Source organism: Parasteatoda tepidariorum, chromosome 1 (assembly GCF_982258835.1).
Source record: "Parasteatoda tepidariorum strain Cologne lab strain chromosome 1, Ptep-v5.0, whole genome shotgun sequence".
NCBI lineage: Eukaryota > Metazoa > Arthropoda > Arachnida > Araneae > Theridiidae > Parasteatoda > Parasteatoda tepidariorum.
The window spans coordinates 107082594-107104138 of record NC_141755.1 but is presented as its reverse complement, the minus strand read 5'-3'; the positions used below and the strand labels follow the sequence as shown (position 1 = coordinate 107104138).

The 21545-nt window shown below is 30.9% G+C and overlaps 1 protein-coding gene across 2 annotated transcripts in view; it reads left to right on the top strand.

Annotated features, from left to right (window-relative positions):
* Positions 1-21545, top strand: part of LOC107440167 (uncharacterized) — a 61827-nt gene that overhangs the window by 4120 nt on the left and 36162 nt on the right. The window contains exons 1-2 of one of the 2 annotated variants that reach the window (XM_087150256.1): positions 10543-10703; positions 19387-19469. In XM_087150256.1, coding sequence (XP_087006382.1) covers positions 19398-19469 — 72 coding nt within the window. In that variant the 5' untranslated portion in view covers positions 10543-10703; positions 19387-19397. Of the gene's footprint in view, positions 1-10542; positions 10704-19386; positions 19470-21545 lie in introns of those variants that run through there. The other variant, XM_087150252.1, reaches the window with a different exon arrangement.

The window sequence follows — 21545 nt, the reverse complement described above, 5'->3', positions numbered from 1 at the left end:
CGTGTAAGAGAAATATATATATAGATCGTATAAAAAATATCGGATTAAAAAACTATGAAGAAATCAATAGCAATGACTTCCGAAAATTCGATATAATTATTGCCTTAAAAAGTAAATACTCAAATGCAGGATTCGAATTCTTCATACTGTTTGAAATATATCGAAATATTAAAAAAAAAAAAAAAAAAAAAAAAAAAATTGGAAATTAATAATTGCCGGAAATACAGACTTAAATATTACCTGTAAATTATTCTGTAGAAAAGAAAAGTAAAATTTTTTAGCTTTTTAATGGAAAAATCTTTCTGTAAGAACTTTGTAACGTTCTGTGACAATGTCACCGTTTTGCTGCGATTCTGCCACGGGGATTGTGGTTGAATGAATTGTGAAAACGTTGAATAGAGCAATACGAAAAGCACGCTTTTGCATAAACGTGGCTAAAATCGACACGGTATACAAAAAAAATATAATTTTCAAAAAGAGAAAACTAAGCACCCTTTAAAAACTCCCAATTAAAATAGTAGGGGAGAGTGGGGTCAAATGTAACTTGTTCCTAGGTAACTTGTTCGAGTGTCGGATTCTAGATTTGGTTCCTAGGTGGCGCACAAGGTGTATTTAATAAATCTACATGTACACCCCTGATGGCAACCATTTTTATGTACTTTTGAAAGAGTTACATCACAAAAGATATTTTCACGCCACGCAAGTACTTTTTTTGGTATTAGAATATTATATTGTAACAAAGTAATTTTGTTTAAACAAATAAAAATTAGTAACCGAATATGTAAGTGGACACCTTAATTAACATTTCAATAAAAAAAAAGATTAGTTTTGTTAATTAACTAGCATTGTTTTTAACAAATGAAGCTGAAATGGCGTCTTGGGGACGATTGTAACAATAAGTAAAGGGACGATTGTAACAGCTGAAAATAAATAATCTTATATTTGCAAACCATTACTTAACTCTTTAAGAACCACCAACAGTTTCCTATATCATTTATATTATGTTGCATGTGCATTATTTTATTTGTCACCTTTTACAGCATAAATTAAAATTTTTAACCCCTTAAAGTTAAAAGTTTAACCCTTTAGGTTTCTGCTCATTATTATTTTTACTCCTAAAATATCACTACTATTTTGATCAATAAAAAAATATATCACAACTATGATAATATGTATAATTAACTATGTTTTAGTTGAATTTATGAACTGTTACAATTGACCCCGTAAGTGGGGACAATTGTAACAAGTGCACGACTGTCAAAAATTGTTAATAACTAATATAATAACATTTAAAATAAGGTATTTATTTTTTTTTCTAATAGAGTATAGTCTACTTTACTCGTCTGTCAATTAATACTAATAATATATTGGATTTTTTGTTAGTTAAAAATAGTTAAGTAAAAAATGTTACAATTGACCCCACTCTCCCCTACCTTTAAGGGCTTTTAAAAAAAATGAACGTCGAAAATAAGCACCTTTAAGCATTTTTTAAAAGCGCTACACACCATGTAAGAGCATGGGTGTCACTCTAAAAGTATTTTAAGACTGAATTTATTTACTTGATCAATTAACACATTATTAGAAATTTACAGCTCATTGACTCCAAAATGTACTTTCTATAAGGGTTCGTATATTAAATCAATTATCTAGTTTACCCCTTCATTTTATTAATTTATTTTTTACAGCAAACAAGATAAACATAACAGCTAACCATGTACATCTTTTTATATCAATCACTGAATAATAAACTACAAATTTTTTCTTCACTTATCTCTATTTATTTTTCGCATCATCATTATTAATTTTCTGCCCTATCTCTATAAATTTCTTTTTATCAAAAAAAAATAATAATAATAATCTAAATTTGACTTTGGCCAGCATTTCAGTAAGTACGAATATTGTTTAAGCAAGCAGGTATTGAATTTCAATCTCATTTTTATTACTGAGCTACATCATTACTTGATCGTTTTGCAATAATTACAATTAACAATGTTAACTTTAAAATGTAATTTTTACTTAAACGGGAAAAATTTGTTACTTTTTCATCAAAAACAAAAATTTTAATATTAAAAACAAATGGAAAAACATTAATTTATGAAACTTAATACAGTCAAACCCCAGTATAGTGAACACGGTTTATAGTGAACTCCCAGATATAGTGAACGAAATGTTCGGTCCCGTGCCTTGCTATACACGGATAATGTTATTTTTTGTGGATATAGTGCACCAAAAAAAATGATGTTTTTTATTAATTTTTTTCTGTCTTCAACTGGTTTTTTTTTGTAATAATTTTGAAATTTCGACTTCAAAAAAAAATACATATATCGATTTTCAAAACCATCTATAGAGGGGAAAGTAGCGATAAGCATTTTTTTTTTTTTCTTGTTTGCTTCTTTTATCTCACTTTCCCATCCCTAAACAAACAAAGCAGATGTTTCCAACACAGGCAGACGATGCCCCCTGTAAGGTGTCAGTGGTATCAATATGCATTTTCTGTCAGAGGGAATGAGCAATTATTCATTATTGGTCAAAGGATTGGACACTAATCTGTGTTGATAAGGCCCTCACTTCAACTCCTTTTTGCTCTCAGTTCAGTTGAAAAAATCCTGCAAACAAGTGTCTCAAATTTAACTATGGCGAGCAGTAAACGTAAAACGTTTTCCATTGATGATAAAATGGGTATAATCATAAAAATTGGAAATGGATGCAATCAAGCTGATATTTGCAGGGAATATAAACTATCCAAATCTGCAGTTTATAACATATGGAAAAATAGGCAATTAATAATTTCTGCTCATGAAAAAAATTTAGATGGCAGAAAAAAGCTAAGAAAAGCAGATCACAAGGATGTTGAAGAAGCATTACTGAAGTGGTTCACCAATCGAAGTTCAAAACATGCCAGTTCCAAACTCGTAAATTCAACTAACTATATGACATAAAATTAAAAAAGACCAGTATTGATAAAACTAAAGGATTAAAACATAATAAAATTTCAGAGACTGAATATTTTTTTTTTATTGTAAACGTCGTTGAGCTGCCGACCCAATTTTATGGATTTACGACTACTAATGTTCAACTCCGTAGAATTGTAATTTTGAACCTAATTTAGAAGAGAAGGGAACTCCTGGAGCGAGTAATGAGAGAAATTTGGCTTTGTGGAGGACTTTTTGATGGAGCTAACCCGCATATGCGTTACTTGGAGAGGAAGACCACGAGAACCTCCCACGGTTAGCCTGACGACAAGGGGACTCTAACCCATGATCCGTCTACCACTGAGGATATTTCACGTTAGCACTGTGGTCGGTGCAAGCCAGATGCGGAATTCGTATCGACAGGGATTCCAATCCGGTTCGCCTTATTGGAAGGCGAACGCTCTATCCCCTGAGCCATCACAACTCAGAAACTAAATATTTTATTTTATAACCGTCGTTGAACAGCCGACCCAAGTTCATGGGTTTACGACTACTTACGTTCAACTCCGTAGCCTTGTAATTTTGAACCAATCCAGAAGACAAGGAAACTCCTGGATCAGTACCCCCAGAGGTATTGATTTGTTGTGGGAACATGGAGGACTTTGAGACTCGACAGATTTAACGTGCATCAGTCACCATTTACTACACGGGGAGTCTTCGGCCGGCGAGGATCGAACCCACGACCTCTTGGATATGGGCCCAGCGCCCTACCGACCAGGCTATCCCGGCCCTTACGAAACTAAATATTAACAAAATAGTAGAATTGTTGGGCCGGAATAGCCTGATCGGTAGGGCGTTATAACTGTTCTAATATATAGCTGTTCACCTATATAAACTGTTCTACCGTAAAGTGCTCGACTTCGTGTGCTGGTAGTCGGGCTACCGAAGCGGGGGTGCCGTCTCTAGGGGATCCCCTCTACAGAGGATCAAAATTGTGATGGCATGTCTTCGGATCATCCTCAGGGATGTTTCCCAGACCGTCGCCAATAGCCCATTGTGCAGCTCTAGTGAGACTTAAATGAACTACAACAACAGTGTTTCTTTCTCATGTTGTCCGATCGATCACCACCGGAACACAAGTTTGTGTCATCCAATCATCGTGCGATTCTGGACAATCTGCAGAGGATACAAAAAAGTGCTTTATCTTCCAAGAAATAATTCAACAAATGATTACTTAATGTAGATGTAGTAGTTTATTTTCATCGCGCTATATCTTTAAAATAGGCTATTTCATGACCGTCGTGGAACAGCCATGAGTTTACGACCTCTGTAGCCTTGTCATTTTAAACCCAATCCAGAAGACAAGGGAACTCCAGGATCAAGTATTGGGACAAATTTTGCCTTCGTGGAAAACATTTTGGTGGAACTAACTAGCATTTGCGTTACATGGAGAGGAAAACCTCCGACGGCAAGGGGACTCTAACCCATCATCCGTCTACCAGTGAGGATATTTTTACCGGGTGTGAATTTGAATCGAAAAGCTATGATTGGGATTCGAACCCATGTTACTTGGTTTTAAGTGACTTCATTGGGAGTACTTTATTCCCTCTGTCACTACGGTTCCCACAATCAGTGACAATATGTAAAATATTCCTGAGAATGATCCCAAGAGGTCTGCAGAGGGTGCCCGGTAACGTGACAGTGAAGTGGAGTACTTTAAGGTCGAACAGTTAAACGAGAACCGCGTAACCTCGGTCGCTTCGCAGACTGATCAAAGTTTTCCCCCTTCCACACATTTACCGCTGATTGTGAAACTATGTCTTACTATCAGTCCAGTGTGGTACACGCTAATTTATGTACAAAGTGTTCCGTAATAATCACCCTTAAATGTTGTCCAAAAATAAAGTAAGTACTGTTTCAAAAATTTTTCATTTAGCCCAGTGTTTCCTAAAGTGTGGTACGCGTACCTCCAGGGATACGGGAACAGTTTAGCAGGGGTACGCGTTATTATGCGAAATATCTTGCAACAAACGAAAATTTCAAAAAAATTTATTTAAAAATAAAGCTAGACATGAAAATTTTCTATTACGTATTTTTCTATTGGCTATATTTTGCAGAGTTAATAATTACAGGTGCCAACAGCCAGTTGCGATTTTTAACTTTTGCGCAAATTTTTTAGAGTGAAAGATGCATAAATTTTTTTATGAGTGGTACACAGCGTTACGAAAAATTTAGAAAGGGTTCACAAAAGTCATAAGTTTGGGAAACATTGATTTTAGACTATATGTGTGTGAAAATCGGGTTATTAGTTAAGAAAAAAAAATTCCAAAAGAAAAAGGCCTCTGAAATGAAGTTTTTCCTGCCACAAGTCACAATAACTCCCTAAAATGCGTGTATTTCACATTACCTACATCTCTACATTTTGTTTTTCCTTCATAAAAACAGCCTATATATAAAAAAGAAAAAAATTTCTCGATGCAATTCATTAAAAAATAAAAATAAAAACACATCACTTTCGGATTTGTTTCGCTTTGATAACCTTGAAATAAATGATTTTTATGATAAGAGATACCAAAATCACATTCAAAATGATATAAGAACTGAATTTTTTTCTTTTTTACCTTGAACTCAAAATCGAAGAAATTATTCAACATTTATCAAAATAAGATCTAAGCTAAAAAAAAAAAAAAAAAAAAAAAATTGGCCTGGATTTGACCAAAATCTGTCTTTAGAAAACTTTCTGAAGAAAGGTTGTTCCAGGGATTCATTATCAAACAGCCACAAAATCCGGAATTTGGAGCAATCGTTGCTGTGAGAAATCCTCGGTGGTAGACGACTGATCATGGGTAAGAATCTCTTTGTCGCCAGAATAACCGTTTCGTGGTTTTTCTCTCCATGTAACGCAAATGCGGATTAGTTCCATCAAAAAGTCCTCCACGAAGGCAAATTTCTCACTATACTTGATCCAGGAGTTCCCTTGTCTTCTGGATTGGGTTCAAAAATCTACGGAGTTGAACATTGGTAGTAATGAATTCAAAATTTAGTCAGCTGTTCAATGACGGTTGTAAGATAAAATAATTTTTTTTTATGTTATAACCATTATTTTTAACCATTATGTTATAATCATTATTTTTTATGTTATAACCGTCGTTGAACCCAAACTTTTGTGTTTACGACTACAAATGTTCAACTCTGTCACCTTGTCATTTTGAATCCAATCCAGAAGACAAGAGAACTCCGGGATCAAGTATAGTGAGGAATTTGCCTTCGTGGAGGACTTTTTGATGGAACTAATCCGCATTTGCGTTACTTGGAGAGGAAGACGACGAGAACCTCTACACTTAGCCTGACGGCAAGGGAATTCTAAACCATGATCCATCTACCACTGGGGATATTTTACGTCAGCACTGTTCTGTATAATTGACAATATTTTTTACTGAAAATACTATTAAAAAATAAGAAACATTTGGAAGTCCTTACAAGCTCGAGTTGGGGTTCTGGGAACAAATACCCTCCTGTAAATCAGTTCCTGTTAACAAATAATAATAAAATAAATGTTTTTAAAAACCACTTTATTTAGGTAGACTAAAAAGGTGAAAGTTTTAAATTTGTATAGTACATTAAATAAAAAACGGTAAGTGTATCACATTTAAAATAAAACGACGATGAAATGATGCTTGCGGTGATAGAAGCTTACGGCAAAAAAGAATTTATAGAACATTGCGAAAATTATTTTAAATCTAATTCAAAGCATTATTTGTGGTACAACTGAAACACATTTTGAGAAGTTTTACTTTAGAAATTCCGTGGGAATTGGATGGTAAGATATTATCTTGACAAAGAAAAAATAATTATTCGCTAATCAGTCTTCTCTTTTTTTGTGAAACCACGTCCTTGGCGACATTTTTATTTAAGCTCGATCCATTTCAAAACGGGGTCTACATTTCTTTATAAAAGGATAATTACACGTGCCTCTTTTGTTAGCAGATGTTTTACTTCGAATTTTAAAGCTGTAGTCAGGAGTCTATAGAAAGATGTTAAGAATATCGTTTTCATTCTCAAACAAATTTTTTTCTTTTCTATGAAACAGTTTGAAAACGATTTTACAACTCTAAGGAACATATACTTTTCTTTGACATTACATTTAAATATAATTATATTTAAATCACAGTTTTTTAAAGTGCTTGCTTAAAAAGAGAGTTAAACGTAAATTAAATTAAACGTAAACAATTAAACGTAATTAAAAAAGAACACAAATAGTAATGATATTCCTCACTTTTAAAGTATTAATGTATAATTACATTTATTGAAAGATTTCATAACATATACTCTTGGAACTTCGAAATCAGAGGGGAAGATAAAAAATCTTCGAATTATCAAAAATTCGAATTTGGAATGAATACTTGGAAAACGCTGATTTCTCGAAGTTATTTTGGAAGAAATATACGTTCTTTAAAATTTTTTATTTTTAATGATTACCTAAGAGTTGTATCATATTAAATTGATTGTTAATCTGAAAATTAAGGTGGGTACACTAAATCAGAAACGAATCGACACTTTTGAGAGCAATGGATTATTTCTCTTCTGGGGCCATCTCTTTACAAACACGCTGTTGAAATTTTGACTCTTTAAATTACAAATTAATGATTGATTTATACATACTTTAAGTATTAATTCTTAGTCGAAAGTAAAAGTAACAAAAGCATTTATCTACCTAACATCTATGATAAAGTACAGCAACAAAAAAGTATCACTTTGAGTAAGTTTTGTTCGAATGAACTTAATGGTGTAAACGAGTAAACTTAAATATGCTAATTAATTAGTGTTAACTATTAAGTTACGAAATCAGACAACAAAAGAAACTTTCCTCGAATAAATGAAACTTCTTTTTGACTACCTAAGTGGCCGAAATTGTCGAAAATAGGGTCCCTTAATAACGATTTTACTTTTTGTGTATTTTGCTATTTCGTGGACTTTTCAAGCAAACCAAAACATTTTTGTACACAATTGTTTCACGGAAAAAATAATTTCTTTAATATTATTTTTTTATGATTATTTCGTTTAGTAATTGCCAAAAATATTTTTAATTTTAGGGTGTGTAAATTTTTGCATCCTTTTAAAGCATGTAACTTTAAATGATAAAATTTGAACGAAATCGTTTAAGCAGTTTCTGAGTTATCCAAGCTAAGAAAGCCGTAAATTTAAAATTTGATTTGTGAACTACTCTGCAGATTTCACTCTAATATCGCATTTTGTCTTTTAAAGTAATTTATTTTGAAATTCAAATTTTGCAATAAATAATAGAAAATAATAAACAACTATGAGATAAATAATAATGAAAGTAGTAAATAATAGAAAATAACAAATAATCATTGAAAAGTATATTTTTTATTCTTCTTATTCTATCTTTTTCTTATTAATTATCTTCAATTTAATGAGCTTCATAGGTTAAGTGTAAGAATGTTTTTAAAATTGCTTTGTAATAAGTGTTAGCAATTAAAATAAGGCATTTATATTTTGCCACTTTTTAATCGTTAAAATGAAAATGAAAACGCCATCGATGTTAAACTATGTCTGATTGTTTAAAAATTTCTTTTATCTTCATGTGGAAAAAATGCGTTTGAATTTATGAGTTCGTTATCAAAAGTTTTTAAAAAGAATTACAATAATATTTTTGAATTAAATTCCTCGAATAATTTAATATCACACGTCTGTTGCGGCAAAAAAAAAAATAATAATAATAATAATAATAATAAATTTAAATTTCCTTTAAGCTCTTCCTTTTAGTGTTCTGCTTTTTTTTTCTTTTTTCCCTTGTCTCACGCCTCAAAGAAAGATGAGAACTCAGCGTTATTTTGTTTATATAATGCAAATACCGAGAAAGGAAACTTATAATAGTTTCTTTTTAAGAATACTGCAATTATTTTCCTTCTTTGAAAAGTATTAACTCCATATTTTGGAATATCAATTGTTAATTCTATGCAGTAGATGGAGTAAAAAAAGTTTTAATAAAAAAAAAAAAAAAAGAAGCACATTTTTTTCGTCTCTAGAGCGGCTTCTTGGGTTGCACAAGTCTTGACCAACCTGACTTTCTGGCTAGTTTAAGATACGATCATAATAAATAATTATAAATTAATCAAATATTATCATTTTGAGTAGCGATGGCTGGTCGATACGAATTTCGCATCAAGCTTGCACCGATTACAGTGCTGACGGGAAATACCGTCAGTGGTAAACATGGTTTGGATGACATCATGGGTTGGAGCAGTACCTCCTAGAGGTATTGGTTGGAGTCCCCTTGCCGCCAAGCTAACCGTGGAGGTTTCTCGTGGTCTTCCTCTCCATGCAACGCAAAGGCGGATTAGATCCATCAAAGAGACCGCCACGAATACAAATTTCTCCCACTACCTGAGTTCCATTATCTTCTGGATTGGGTTCAAAACTACAAGGCTACGGAGTTGAACATCGGAGTTTTGTCATAAACCCGAAATTGGGTCGGCTGTTCAACGACCCAATTTCGAACAATATATATATACGAACAATATATATATATATAAATTATGTATATAGTTAGATATATAGTTAGTATTCCTTTGGCTCCGTGGGGTATATTCGTGGTTTCCCTCTCCATATAACGCAAACGCTAACTTTCTCCATCAAAAATTTCGTCTAGTTTACCCCGATCTGGGAGTTTCCTAGTCTTCCGAGCTGGGTTCGACATCATAAAACTAAGAGCTGAACATTGATTGACCTTGCTAAACATGGGTTCATTTTGAAATACATTTTTTTAGATCTTAAATTTCGCTGTATAAAAGATAGTCAACTTCAATTTCAATCGATGAAACGTTTTGTTGGTACCACTCCATAATATATAAGACAATAAGTTATATTTTTACCATAACGGTTATTTATATCTGTTACTGATTTTAAAAAAATCTGTTGAATTCGTAATTGCATAAACGATAGAAATACAAGAATCAAATTTTAGAATCAAAATGTTTTATAAAATATACAGCAATGAGAAAATTGTTCTGTTTATTTAAAACTGTCATATTAATATATAACAGAAATACATGTTGTATGCAGCGAGATCTGTTTTTTTTTTTCCTGCAATATTTTAGACAAGTTAAACATCTAAATTAGTTCAATTTGTTAATTTTAAAAACAAATAAGGTTTCGAAAATTTGGCTATTTGCTGATTTTTAATCTATATTAGTTTAGCTCGTGAGCATAATATTATGTATAAAGAAAAAAAAATTTTGTGCAAAATTTTTTTTTTTAGCTTTTTTATTAAATTATTCATTTTTTATAGGCCTTGAAAAGATCGCTACCATTTTTGTAACATCTGCTTTAAAATCATCGAACTAAACCTTCCAGTATTAACTCTAAAAAAATAAAATAAAATTTTATATTCGTTTTTAGCTATGCATATTTTTTTTTCTCTCACAGCAGATGAAATTTCTTTGCAGGTGTAATTTAAGTCTTGTGTTTTACTGTTTCAATAATCAACTAATCAGGTTACATCTACATTAAAGACAGCCCGATTTGTTTAATTTCGCGCCTTCAAGTCATTTTATCTTTTGATTGGTTAGAAAAAGAACTGATAATTAATTCGTCGCCAAACGGCCGCCATATAACAATATTTTATTCGATTTTTCTTCACTATTTTATAGTTTTTTCGATTAGCTAGAGTATTTCTCGTTATAATCCAGTTTTCTTGATACTTACGGTCCAATAATTTTGGTGATAGTTGTTGATATCTTTCTTCATTTCTAATAAAAGATAAAACAGGTAATTAAACCACTTCATTTAATTTTAATTATTGATTGTCCAGAGTGATTCTCTCGAAATTTTGAAAATTAATCCACAACCACATAGAAGGTAACTCTACTGGATTTTGCCAGTTTCTCCTGGTTTTTGGACATTTTTTAAATTACCTGAAATTGAATAAGTTTTCTAAAAAAATCCCTATTGAGATAGGATTTATGTATTGATTATTGCTGGCTTCAATATTTAAATGTAGTATTACTAACACAAAATAAAGCGATCCCCATTTATTGATATCAATTCAAAACTTTTTTGTTCTAAAATGTTCAGTTTATGTTTATTTAATTATGTATATTTATGTTCCCTCAGTTTATGTTAATTTATGTTCTCTCAGTTTATGTTTATACATGTTCTCTCTTTTTTAAATTAATTAAAAATAATATTTTAGCAATCTTTGATGAATCAAATTAAAATTCGAAATCGTGAGAAAATCGTAATTGTTTATATTGTTATGTATAATGTCTATCATAACTGGAAAATATTGCTGTCTTTCTATTTCGATAACTATAAAATCCATAAAATTCAATATGCGTAAAATATTTAGAACATTGTGCAACAATTATTATGAAATGTTATTACTTCGTAAGATCTGGATTTTTTCCTATCCATGTTGGCACTCAATTTTGCTAATTCCTCATCAGAGGCCTGTTTGGAAGACATTTGGATCTGTTAATGAACCTTGCACAAAATATCTTTTTCATAAAAACAGACCCATCACAAATTTGTTTATCTTCATAGTTCTGTTAATCGAATAAACCCTTCCCGGAGGGGGGAGAAAGACGGTTTTTATTAATATTAAATAATATTTTTTTTTGTAAATAAATAATTGAACAATTTATATTTATTCATAAAATCAATTAATAAAATATTATGCAAATATAAATGAATTTCTGTCAGTTTTTTAAATAAAATATTATAAATTTGACAATTGTTTAAGTTTACTTAATACGTAACAAATGTAAATAATTTCGTCCAATAATTTCGTTTCTAAAAGTTAAATATGAGAATTTCTTCGAGAAAATTTCTGATACGCACATGCTAAATTATACTCACAAAAAAAAGGGGGGAATAAAAAAGCTGCATACACGATTATTTTTGTATTTAAATACATATTTTCTTGGATGCAAAACCTGAGAAATATTTTTTTTTGCACCGTTGGTATGTTAAATTTCACAGAAACGAAGAGATTAGGTTTTTTAAACGAAATAAAAGTATTTTAAATCCATATAGATTTTTTTACTAAAATTTTCTGCAAAAAGTGACAACTAATATATTTTAGTTCGCGGGCCGGATGCAGCCCGCGAGCTGCCAGTTGGAAACCCCTGTTCTAGAAGACAAATGAAAAAAACGAAGTTTGAGGAATTGAAACTAGATTACTTTATACTGACTTCTTTGCATTTCTGCTTTAACTATTTTGCACTTCTGTTTTTTTTAAAAAAAGAATAATATTCAAACAAGTCAATTTCTTAACATTTACGATATTTTTAGATCTAAGATTTGAGAAGGATTTTTTTTTATTGTTGTTTTTATTTCAACTCATCATTTTAACGGAGCGTCCCATACTGCTGATTAATTATCACTTTTTTCTACGTACCGTAATATATAAAACTGAGATTTTCAGTGTTTAAGTTTTGTTTTAGGAATTCAGAACAATTTGTTTTTTTTTTCTGCTTTTATTTGTAACTCTTCTATATATATTGGCATTTTTATTATGACACAGCATTTTTCATAATGAACGTTACTAATAAGCTTCATTTTGTAGCAATTCTTCTAAAAATATGACAATGTGAAAAATTTAAATTCAGTATGCTGAATTTAGATTTTCATTTAAAAATTAAGAATGTTTTTTGTTTTTGTTTAGTTTTTTTTTTCTTCAAAAAAGGAAGAAGAAAAAAACTTCTCTTTTTACAGACGTTTTCATTATAACGCAGGAATTAATTTAGAACATTTCTGTTAGACTATATTCTTGACCTTCTCTGGTAATTGGAAAACTGAGATGTTCAGCTTTAAAATTTTCCCTCGAAAATTAAGATCGATTTTTGTTTTCTCTGTTTCGCTTTAGTATATAATCTTTAGTTCTTATAGAGCTCTATTTTCCAATGGGTTTCTGATAGGCCTTATTTTTTAGCGTTGTTTTATGAACACGTTTTTCCGGAAAATATTATTCTTAGCATTGAACTTTTGGTTTCAGTGCTGCTATGCTCTGTTGAAAAATTTTATTTGGCCCTGAATATACGGCATTCGGCACGATCTTTTTTTTTTTTTTGCTGCACATTCGGTACTAGACCAAATCGCAATTCATTGCCACATTCGTTGCTGTACCGAAATACCAAACCGAATACCGTTCGTAACCGAAATACCGTATCAAAAAGTGTTTATTTAAATGCGCAAATAGAAATAACATTGTAGTTAATAATGATCACGTGGAAAAGTATAACAATTGAAAAAAAATCACTCAAATTAAAGCTGAACTCAGCACGAATGAAGCGTGTCAAATGAGCGATTTAAAATTCCTAATAAAATTATCGGAATTTTTTAAACTACGTGGGAATGCATAGCAATAACTGACTAAAAAAAATAGTTGAAAAAAAGAAGGAAAGAGCTGCCAAAAGTGCGCCAAAAAGTGTTTATTTAAACGGGCGATCTGAAACTCTCGTGTCGTAATAATACCGTTATAAAAATTCGCGATTTTCGAAATTACGTTGAAAAGCGGAAATAAGAGCTTAAAAAATCATTTCGATTTATGATAAAATCGGCTTAAGGAAAGCGCAGTAAACATACATTTACTATAGAATCTATGAAAATTGAGATCTTCAAAACGTGATGACTCAAAAGTGCAATAAAAAAATTTTCGACATTTTTTCTTTTTGAAATTTTTGTTTATTTTTTATTGAATTCAGAAGCATTCATAAGTGCGATTAAGAAATTTTTGTTTATTTTTCATTGAGTTTAGAAGCTCTCGCGGGCGGCAGGTTGTGCACCTCTACTAAATACCAAATATTTGTATATTGCATCGCTAATTCAGTAGCAGCAATTGTTGAGCAGAATCTTGCATCTATTTACAATTTAAAAACTTCTTGAAAAGGTTTTCAGCAATTTTTGCAATAATAGTTTGCACCAATTCACAAGAGCAGAACCCTGGTTGAAAGAATGTGACTTAACGCTTATTTTATGTTCACAAATTATAAATAGTTTTTTCGCAATCTAACAAAAACATGCTCGAAACGAATTTAGCTCCCGGCCCGCATAGAGGACAGTGCTGACACAAAAAATATCCTTAGTGGTCATCCGTCAAGCTAACCGTGGGAGGTTTCCCTCTCCATATAACTTTAAATGCGTGAGAGCTCCATCCAAAAGTCCTCCGCGAAGGCAGATTTCCCCCAATAATTAATACAAGAGTTCCTTAGTCTTCTGAATTGAATTCAAAACTACTTAATGCAACTTAAATGGGTCAGCTGTTCAATGAGGGTTATACATGGTGCGTAGCGTGTTTTAAATGGTGCTTATTTTTGATTTACGTTTTTTAACAGACTTCAGAAGTGTTTTTTTTTTTCATTGGGTGTTTATAAAAAGTGCTTAATTTTCCCTTTTTGATTTTTTTTCTCTTCAACATGCCGATCTTTGCCACGTATTATACAAAAGCGTGTTTTTCACATTGTTCTATTCAATGTTTTCACACTTCATTCAACCACAATCCATTTCGGCACACCGTCAGTCCAATAGTGTATGAAAGTGCCAATCATTTATGTATTATGTTTGATGAGAGTTCGGTGACATTACTGTCAGGTTCCACCCTCTGATATCGAACCGATAAATCTCTTAATCTTTTTATAATGGGTAATATAATCCAGTAAAGAGTAGTTCTTGCTCAGAAACTAGTTATTTCATCATGATCAAGAATAGTTTTGAAAATTATTTTGCATTTTGATAATGTATATATTCAGGGTGCGTAGCGTTTTTAAAAAGTGCTTAAAGGTGCTTATTTTTTTATATACTTTTCTCAAAAGCCCTTAAAGGTGCTTTTTTCATTCGGGGTTTGTAAAAAGTACTTAATTTTCTATCTTTTAGAAAGATATTTTTTCTTTGCTGTGTCGATTGTCATTCTAAATTACAAAAAAAAAATGCAAGATTTTCCCAATTTTTTCTGCAATATTTATCAGAAGCTAGTTATTTTTTCATGATTATGTAAAGTTTTTGAAAATGTTATGAATTTTATGTTTATAAAATATGAACTTAAGAGAAATTTTTTGAGTGCTTAAAATGTACTAAAAAGGTACTTATTTTTTTGTTAAAAGATTTGGCTATGCATCCTGTTATAATATAATATAAAATGTTAGATTTTATCTGTTCCCAAATAATTTGTTTATACTGATCTAAAATTTTCGGTATTTTTATGTAATTTATTTTGTTTGGTAAAAAAGTGCCATTTTGCAACTTCATAATTAGAGTTCACATTTTTCCTTCCACAATATTAATTCTCCCCACAAAGATTTCTCGAAATTTCTTTATCAATTAATTTTTATCAGGGGTCTTTGAAGAAGAAATTCCAAGTTTCCCTAAATTTAAATTCCAAATGTAGTATTTTAAGAAAATATTTCTACTTTTACATACATCGTGTGCACATTCTTATTGATATTATATGATAATTATTTTTGCAAATAAATGACTGATGAATTTATATTTATTCATAAAATTAATTACTAGAATATTATGTAAATATAAATGAATTTCTGTAAATTTTTTAAATAAAATATTATAAACTTAAGAATTGTTTAAGCTTACTTAATGCGTAACGCATTAGAAGTGATACATAACTAAGTCGTGTAATTTAAAATATGTCAATTGAAATTATTAAAAATGTGAGTGATTGTGTTTCCATTATTCGTCCGAAATGAATATTCTGTGTTGAGCAGTATAGGCTAAATACCAAATTTTTGCATCTCTAATTTAGTAGCAGCAATTGTTGAGCAGAATCTTGTACCTATTTACAATTTAAAAACTTTTTGAAAAGGTTTTCAGCAATTTTTGCAATAACAGGACCCTATTTGCACAAATTCTCAAAAGCAGGACCCTGGTTGAAAAATGTGACTTAACGCTTATTATATGTTCACAAACTATGAGTTGTTTTTTTACAATTTTACTAAAGTTCATTTTCAGAAAGACGCCTTTATTTTTTTCATTCGAAAACTCTTTCCTAAAATAAACTCAAGGTCTATTAAAATACAAAAAGAGTACAGTCGAGCAACTTTGATCCGTTATCTAATTAATATGCCAAGATAGAGCCAAAATATGAATTAATGAAGCACACATCTTCCTTTTTTATTTCCTGATCAGCAATTTTCCAGAACATATGCCACACCCTATCAACAATTTCCAGTTTCAGATGAACCATAATTTACTTTTGTTTTGAACTTCTACTTTATTTAATTTGAAATAAAATCTGATGATAATAAACGTTGAATCGACTTAATCCATGGGAAAATCTTTTCTCCTTTGTTTGAAAAAATTCTTTTCTCAACGGTTGTTAAAACAGATTCCTTTCAGTTTTGTATCAATTATGATTAATTCATTATTCAACCAGAGCGGATATTCAGCAAATAATATATAGAACAACCTGTTTTTTTTTTTTTTTTTTTTTTTTTTTTTTTTTTTTTTTTTTTAGACGAAACATTTAGCTGAAATTATAGAAAAATAGATTTAAAAAAAATATAGCATACAGTCTCTGTTTAAATTATTAGACTCACTATAAGAGTCTAGATCAGAGGTCGCCAAAGTGGTCTATATAGACCCCCAGGGGTCTATTTAACGAAAGCGGGGGTCGATCTGAGACAGGGGGGCGAATGGGGGTCGATCCGAATCGGAAGGGTCGATTGTGGGTTTAAAAAAAAACAGTTCTCAATACGCAAATCACACATACCTAATTAAGTATGTAAAATTTGTGAATTTTCTTTATAATTGACTCAATATCAGTTTCTTTATAAAACATAAATTAACAAACGTATATTTATTGGGGTGAAACAAGTATTTACGTTCCACCGCGCAGTGGCACGAACTCAGCGCAGTTTATAAGTCATATGCATATGTGCGCTTGTCCAAATGTCACGTGTGACGAGCATTGACGTTACAAATGCAAATATCATACGCAGTTTCAGCTATCATTGCAAACTGTGTTGAATATTTGCAGTGTCATTATTAAAACTTTTATAGTTTTGGATAATTAGTTATTGTTTCGATAAAACCATTCGTTTGGTTAAGATATCAATTTTAATTATCAATGCACAAAAAAGAAGGTAAGCTTTAATAATATGGATTAGTACAGCCCGCGACAAAACTATAGCACACTTTGTATTTTTTTACGAAAACTACAAAATTGACCAATTTTTGTAAATTTCAATATTAATATATTTTTCATAAAACTATTGTTACACAATGTACTATTACTTTAATAAATGTTTAAAATCATAAAATAAATGTACAAACACTGTATCTAATATAGTTTTATTTTAATTAACAGAAAATTACGTTTGTAGGGGTCGATGGAGATTTCGAAAAATTATACAGGGGTCGATGATCAAAAAAGTTTGGCAACGCCTGGTCTAGATAATATCTTAATTCTCAAGTGATACTATACAGCTTTATTGTTTTTAGCTGACTGAAATCGGTTTTCTCTTGCTTACGTTCGTGTATCAATTTGATAAATTAAACAATATATTATATAAATATAGAATATTTATTATATCGGGTATTATATTAGTATATTTTAATAATTAGATTAAATTATTACACGCACTGTAATATTTTAATTATGGCATGTTTTGCACGAGTTTATGGGCACTTTCATATTTAAACATGAATGTAATGGGTTTTTATTCAGAAGATTTTTTATGTACTTTGCATTCATTAGGCCACTGAACTGAAGTAATCTTTTTAAATTTCCTGTTTTCTCCGAAAAGCTCATAAAAATTTTTAAATAATTTCTTATCTTCCGTCATGGGATTGACTTTTTCTAAATCACAAAAATGTGACTCTCGAAATTATATTTAAAAATTATATCCAACATATCTGCCAACTCTACTGGATTTTGCCAGTTTCGCCTGATCTACTGGTTTAATTAAAATTCTCCTGGTTTTTGAACATTTTAGAAAATTACTTAAAATTCAGAAAAAGTTTTCTGAAAAAAAAAAAGAATCCCTATTGAAATAGGATTTCTGTACAACTGTATTGCTTGAATATTAAAATGAGTATTACTAATGCATTTGCATGAGTATTACTAATGCACAATGGGCTATTGGCGACGGTCTGAGAAACATCCTTGAGGATGATCCGAACACATCATGCCATCACAATTTTGATCCTCTGCAGAGGGGATGGCAGCCCCTCTGCCCAACGGCCTGCACGCGAAGTCAAGCACTTTACGGTAGAACAGTTACACGAGGACCCATACCGCACACCCTCGGTCCCTACGCATACTGATCAGGGTTTGTTGATTTAAATCAACTGTTTTTATAAAAAAACTCATTGAATTAAATCAACTGCTTTTTTATACATATATATTCAGGATGGCCACCCACCTGGAAAACCTGGAATTATCAGGGAATTTTTTTATACTGGAAAAAAACCTGGAAAAATCAGATAAATTTGAAATCTGATTTGAGTGTCCACCCTGATATTGATTTAAAAAGTAAAAAAAAACTGTGTTTTAAATTATTGATACTTTTATTATTTTCTTTTCTTAGTTTAAAAATTTATTTTAAAGGAATTGCTGCATTAATTAATTTTAGTTAATGAAATTACTTTCTTGTTGTTTGTTAAATTCCAACACATTTGAAATTACATTTTTAAAAATCTTGAGATTGAAAGTGCAGACTAAAGTAAACATTTAATTTTGTCTTTTTATAGACTTGCATAGCTGTAGAAAGAAATTAATAAACATGATTTTTTTTCACAAAAAAAAATAAATAATGTTAGTTAAAATTCACCCTCTTGATTGAAAAAGCATGGAATTAAAATCTACATCATATTTTATTGGTGGAAAATGTATATTTTTAAAGCATGAGGTTATCTTAAAAATAAGTTACCCTAATATGCCGAAAATAGGGTTCTCTATTTCATCTAGTCTTCAAATTTCAATTATGTATTTGTTTCAAAATGGTTGCTATGTATTCAAAGCTGTGTATTATAATGAAAAATTGTTTTACGTAGTTAGAGCTTCTGAAATAGTGTTATAATATAGTTTTAATATAAATTTAATTTTGATTAAACATTTATAAAGTTCTTTTAATCATAAATCAAAGTTCCTACTGTGTATTAAAATAAAAATAAAAAAAATCCGATTTAAATAAAATAAAAAATTAAATCACAAAAATCTGATTTTTTAGAAAAAAGTCACGAACATCCAAGTGGTCATCCACCCTCATACTGAGCACAGCCAATGATGCTTGACTATGGTGATCTGTTGTATTAATGATCAGTCCACTGCTGGATATTTTCATTTTATAACAAAAAGAAATGAAGCTTATTTTTATTCAAAACTCTCTTTTTAAAAAAATTATAAAAAAAATCTTTTAACTATTTTTGATGAATTAAATAAATATTAATATTCGAAATTAGGAGAAAATTGTAATTGTTAATATTGTTATGTTCTTAGGAAACTTCAATATGAGTTGTTCGCTAGACTCCGATGCACCGATAGAACCCCGCAACCGATCAGTTGCTAAAAAGACTAAAAAGGTATGTTGTTGTTTTTTTACCACTATCAATTTGTATCAAATTATAATTTCATACTTTAAAACTACGCCGACCGGCCTGTGTAGGGGGCAGAGAACTGTCCGTGCATCTGAAAGGTTCTGGGTTCGAATCCCGGACAAGGCATGAATGTACTTTCATTCTCTGTACTATCTGTCCTCACTGTGGGAGCGACGTTGGCCCACATAATATTTTGCCCCTGCAAGAAAGGCGAACAAAATCGCCCTGTATATGCCTGAATTGACGGATGTTAACACAGGTGGGCATTGGAAAAAATAAATTTTTTTTTAAAGCTACAGTAGACTCCCAAAATCTAGAAAATCTCTCGAAAAATCGATGTTCTAATTTTGAACATTTTACATTAATTAAATGATACAAAAAAAGCATATTAATTATTAAAATCATAAGATTTGAAAAATTTAGAGCTTTCTTATTACAAAAACTTGTCTATTGTGAGTGTCTTGTGCTGTGTTTCTCGAAACAAAAGTTTCGCATCTAAATGGAATAGTTCCATGCGCTATCATTTTGATGACTATTATGTGAAACATTTTTGACATACTCTCTAGATCAGTGTCTCCCAAAATGTGGTACGCGTTCCCCCCAGGGGTACGGGAACAGTTTAGCGGGGTGTAAATTTTTATATGCGCAATATCTTGCAACAAACGGAAATTTCAAAAAATTTTATTGAAAAACAAAGCTAGCCATGAAAACGTACGAGTACGTATTTTTCTATTGGTTATTTTTTGCAGAGTTAACAATTAACAATGAGTGGTGTCAACAGCCAGTTGTGATTTTTAACTTAGGTAGAATTTTTTCATATTAAAAAATGCATTCATTTTTTATGAGTGATACACAGCGTTACGGAAAATTTTGAAAGGGTACGCAAAAGTCATAACTTTGGCAGGGGTCTGTCCAGACATTTTGTGAAAGGTCCGTTCTTGTAAATAGTAAAAGAATGACTTGTAATTTGTGAATATAAAATAAACGTTAAGTCACATTCTTTCAACTAGGGTCCGCTTTTTTGAATTTGTGCAATTAGGGTCCGTATTGCAAAAACATTTTTCAAGGAGTTTTTAAATTGTAAAGACATACAAGATTTCGTAACACTGTAAAATTATAATTAAAAAAATTAAATTTTCAAAAATTAACAGCAATTGCTGCTTCTGAATTAGAGATGCAACATGTAAATATTTGGTACAGGGTGCGTAGCGTTTATAAATAGTACTTAAAGGTGCTTTTTTGGGGATTTCGTTTTTAAAAGCTTTTAAAGGTGCTTTTTTCCGAATAATTTTTTCCCCTTCAGTGATATCTGGTGGATCGCATGCATTTCACGAAAAATAGGGAGGTTGCTACGTAATCATTCACGCAGACTTCATGTCGTACCCACGTATGACTTGCGCATGCGCGCATACTTGAAACCGAAACCCGAGTGCTTCAATTCGGATAGAGAATGTCAGATCCTTATGAAATCTTTTTCTTTTCAATTTATTTTAATTTTGTTCTTGTTTATTTAATTTACTTCTAACACTTTTTTTGACGTAGGGGGTAAGGGTACTTTTGTTCTGAGTTCAGGGTCGAGTTGAAGTCACTCAGTGATGTGGGAAAGTACTGATTGTTTCAATTTACGCCCGTTTCTTTTTGGGTTTTTTTAACGCTAAAACTGTTAATAAAAAGTTTTTGTTTTTCATAATATCATTGATTGAATATGAATTTTTTGAGTGCTTGAAAATTTTTGTAAAGTGCTTGAAAAGTTTTTAAAAAGTGCTTATTTTTGATTCAAAGATTTGGCTATGCACCCTGTGGTATTTAGCCTATACTGCTGAACGCAGAATATTCATTTCGGACGAATAAAGGAAGAAGCTTCTGCGGAAGACAAAACTCAGTTCTTTTGCATTTGTCTTTCTCCCCCCCCCCTTCCTGGAAGATTAACGAAACAATAATGCAGATAAACAAATTTGTGAAGGGTCCGATTAAAAGATAAACAAATTTGTGAAGGGTCCGTTTTGAGTTAAAATATTTTGTGAAGGGTCCGTTTTTAAGTTAAATATATTTTGTGAAGGG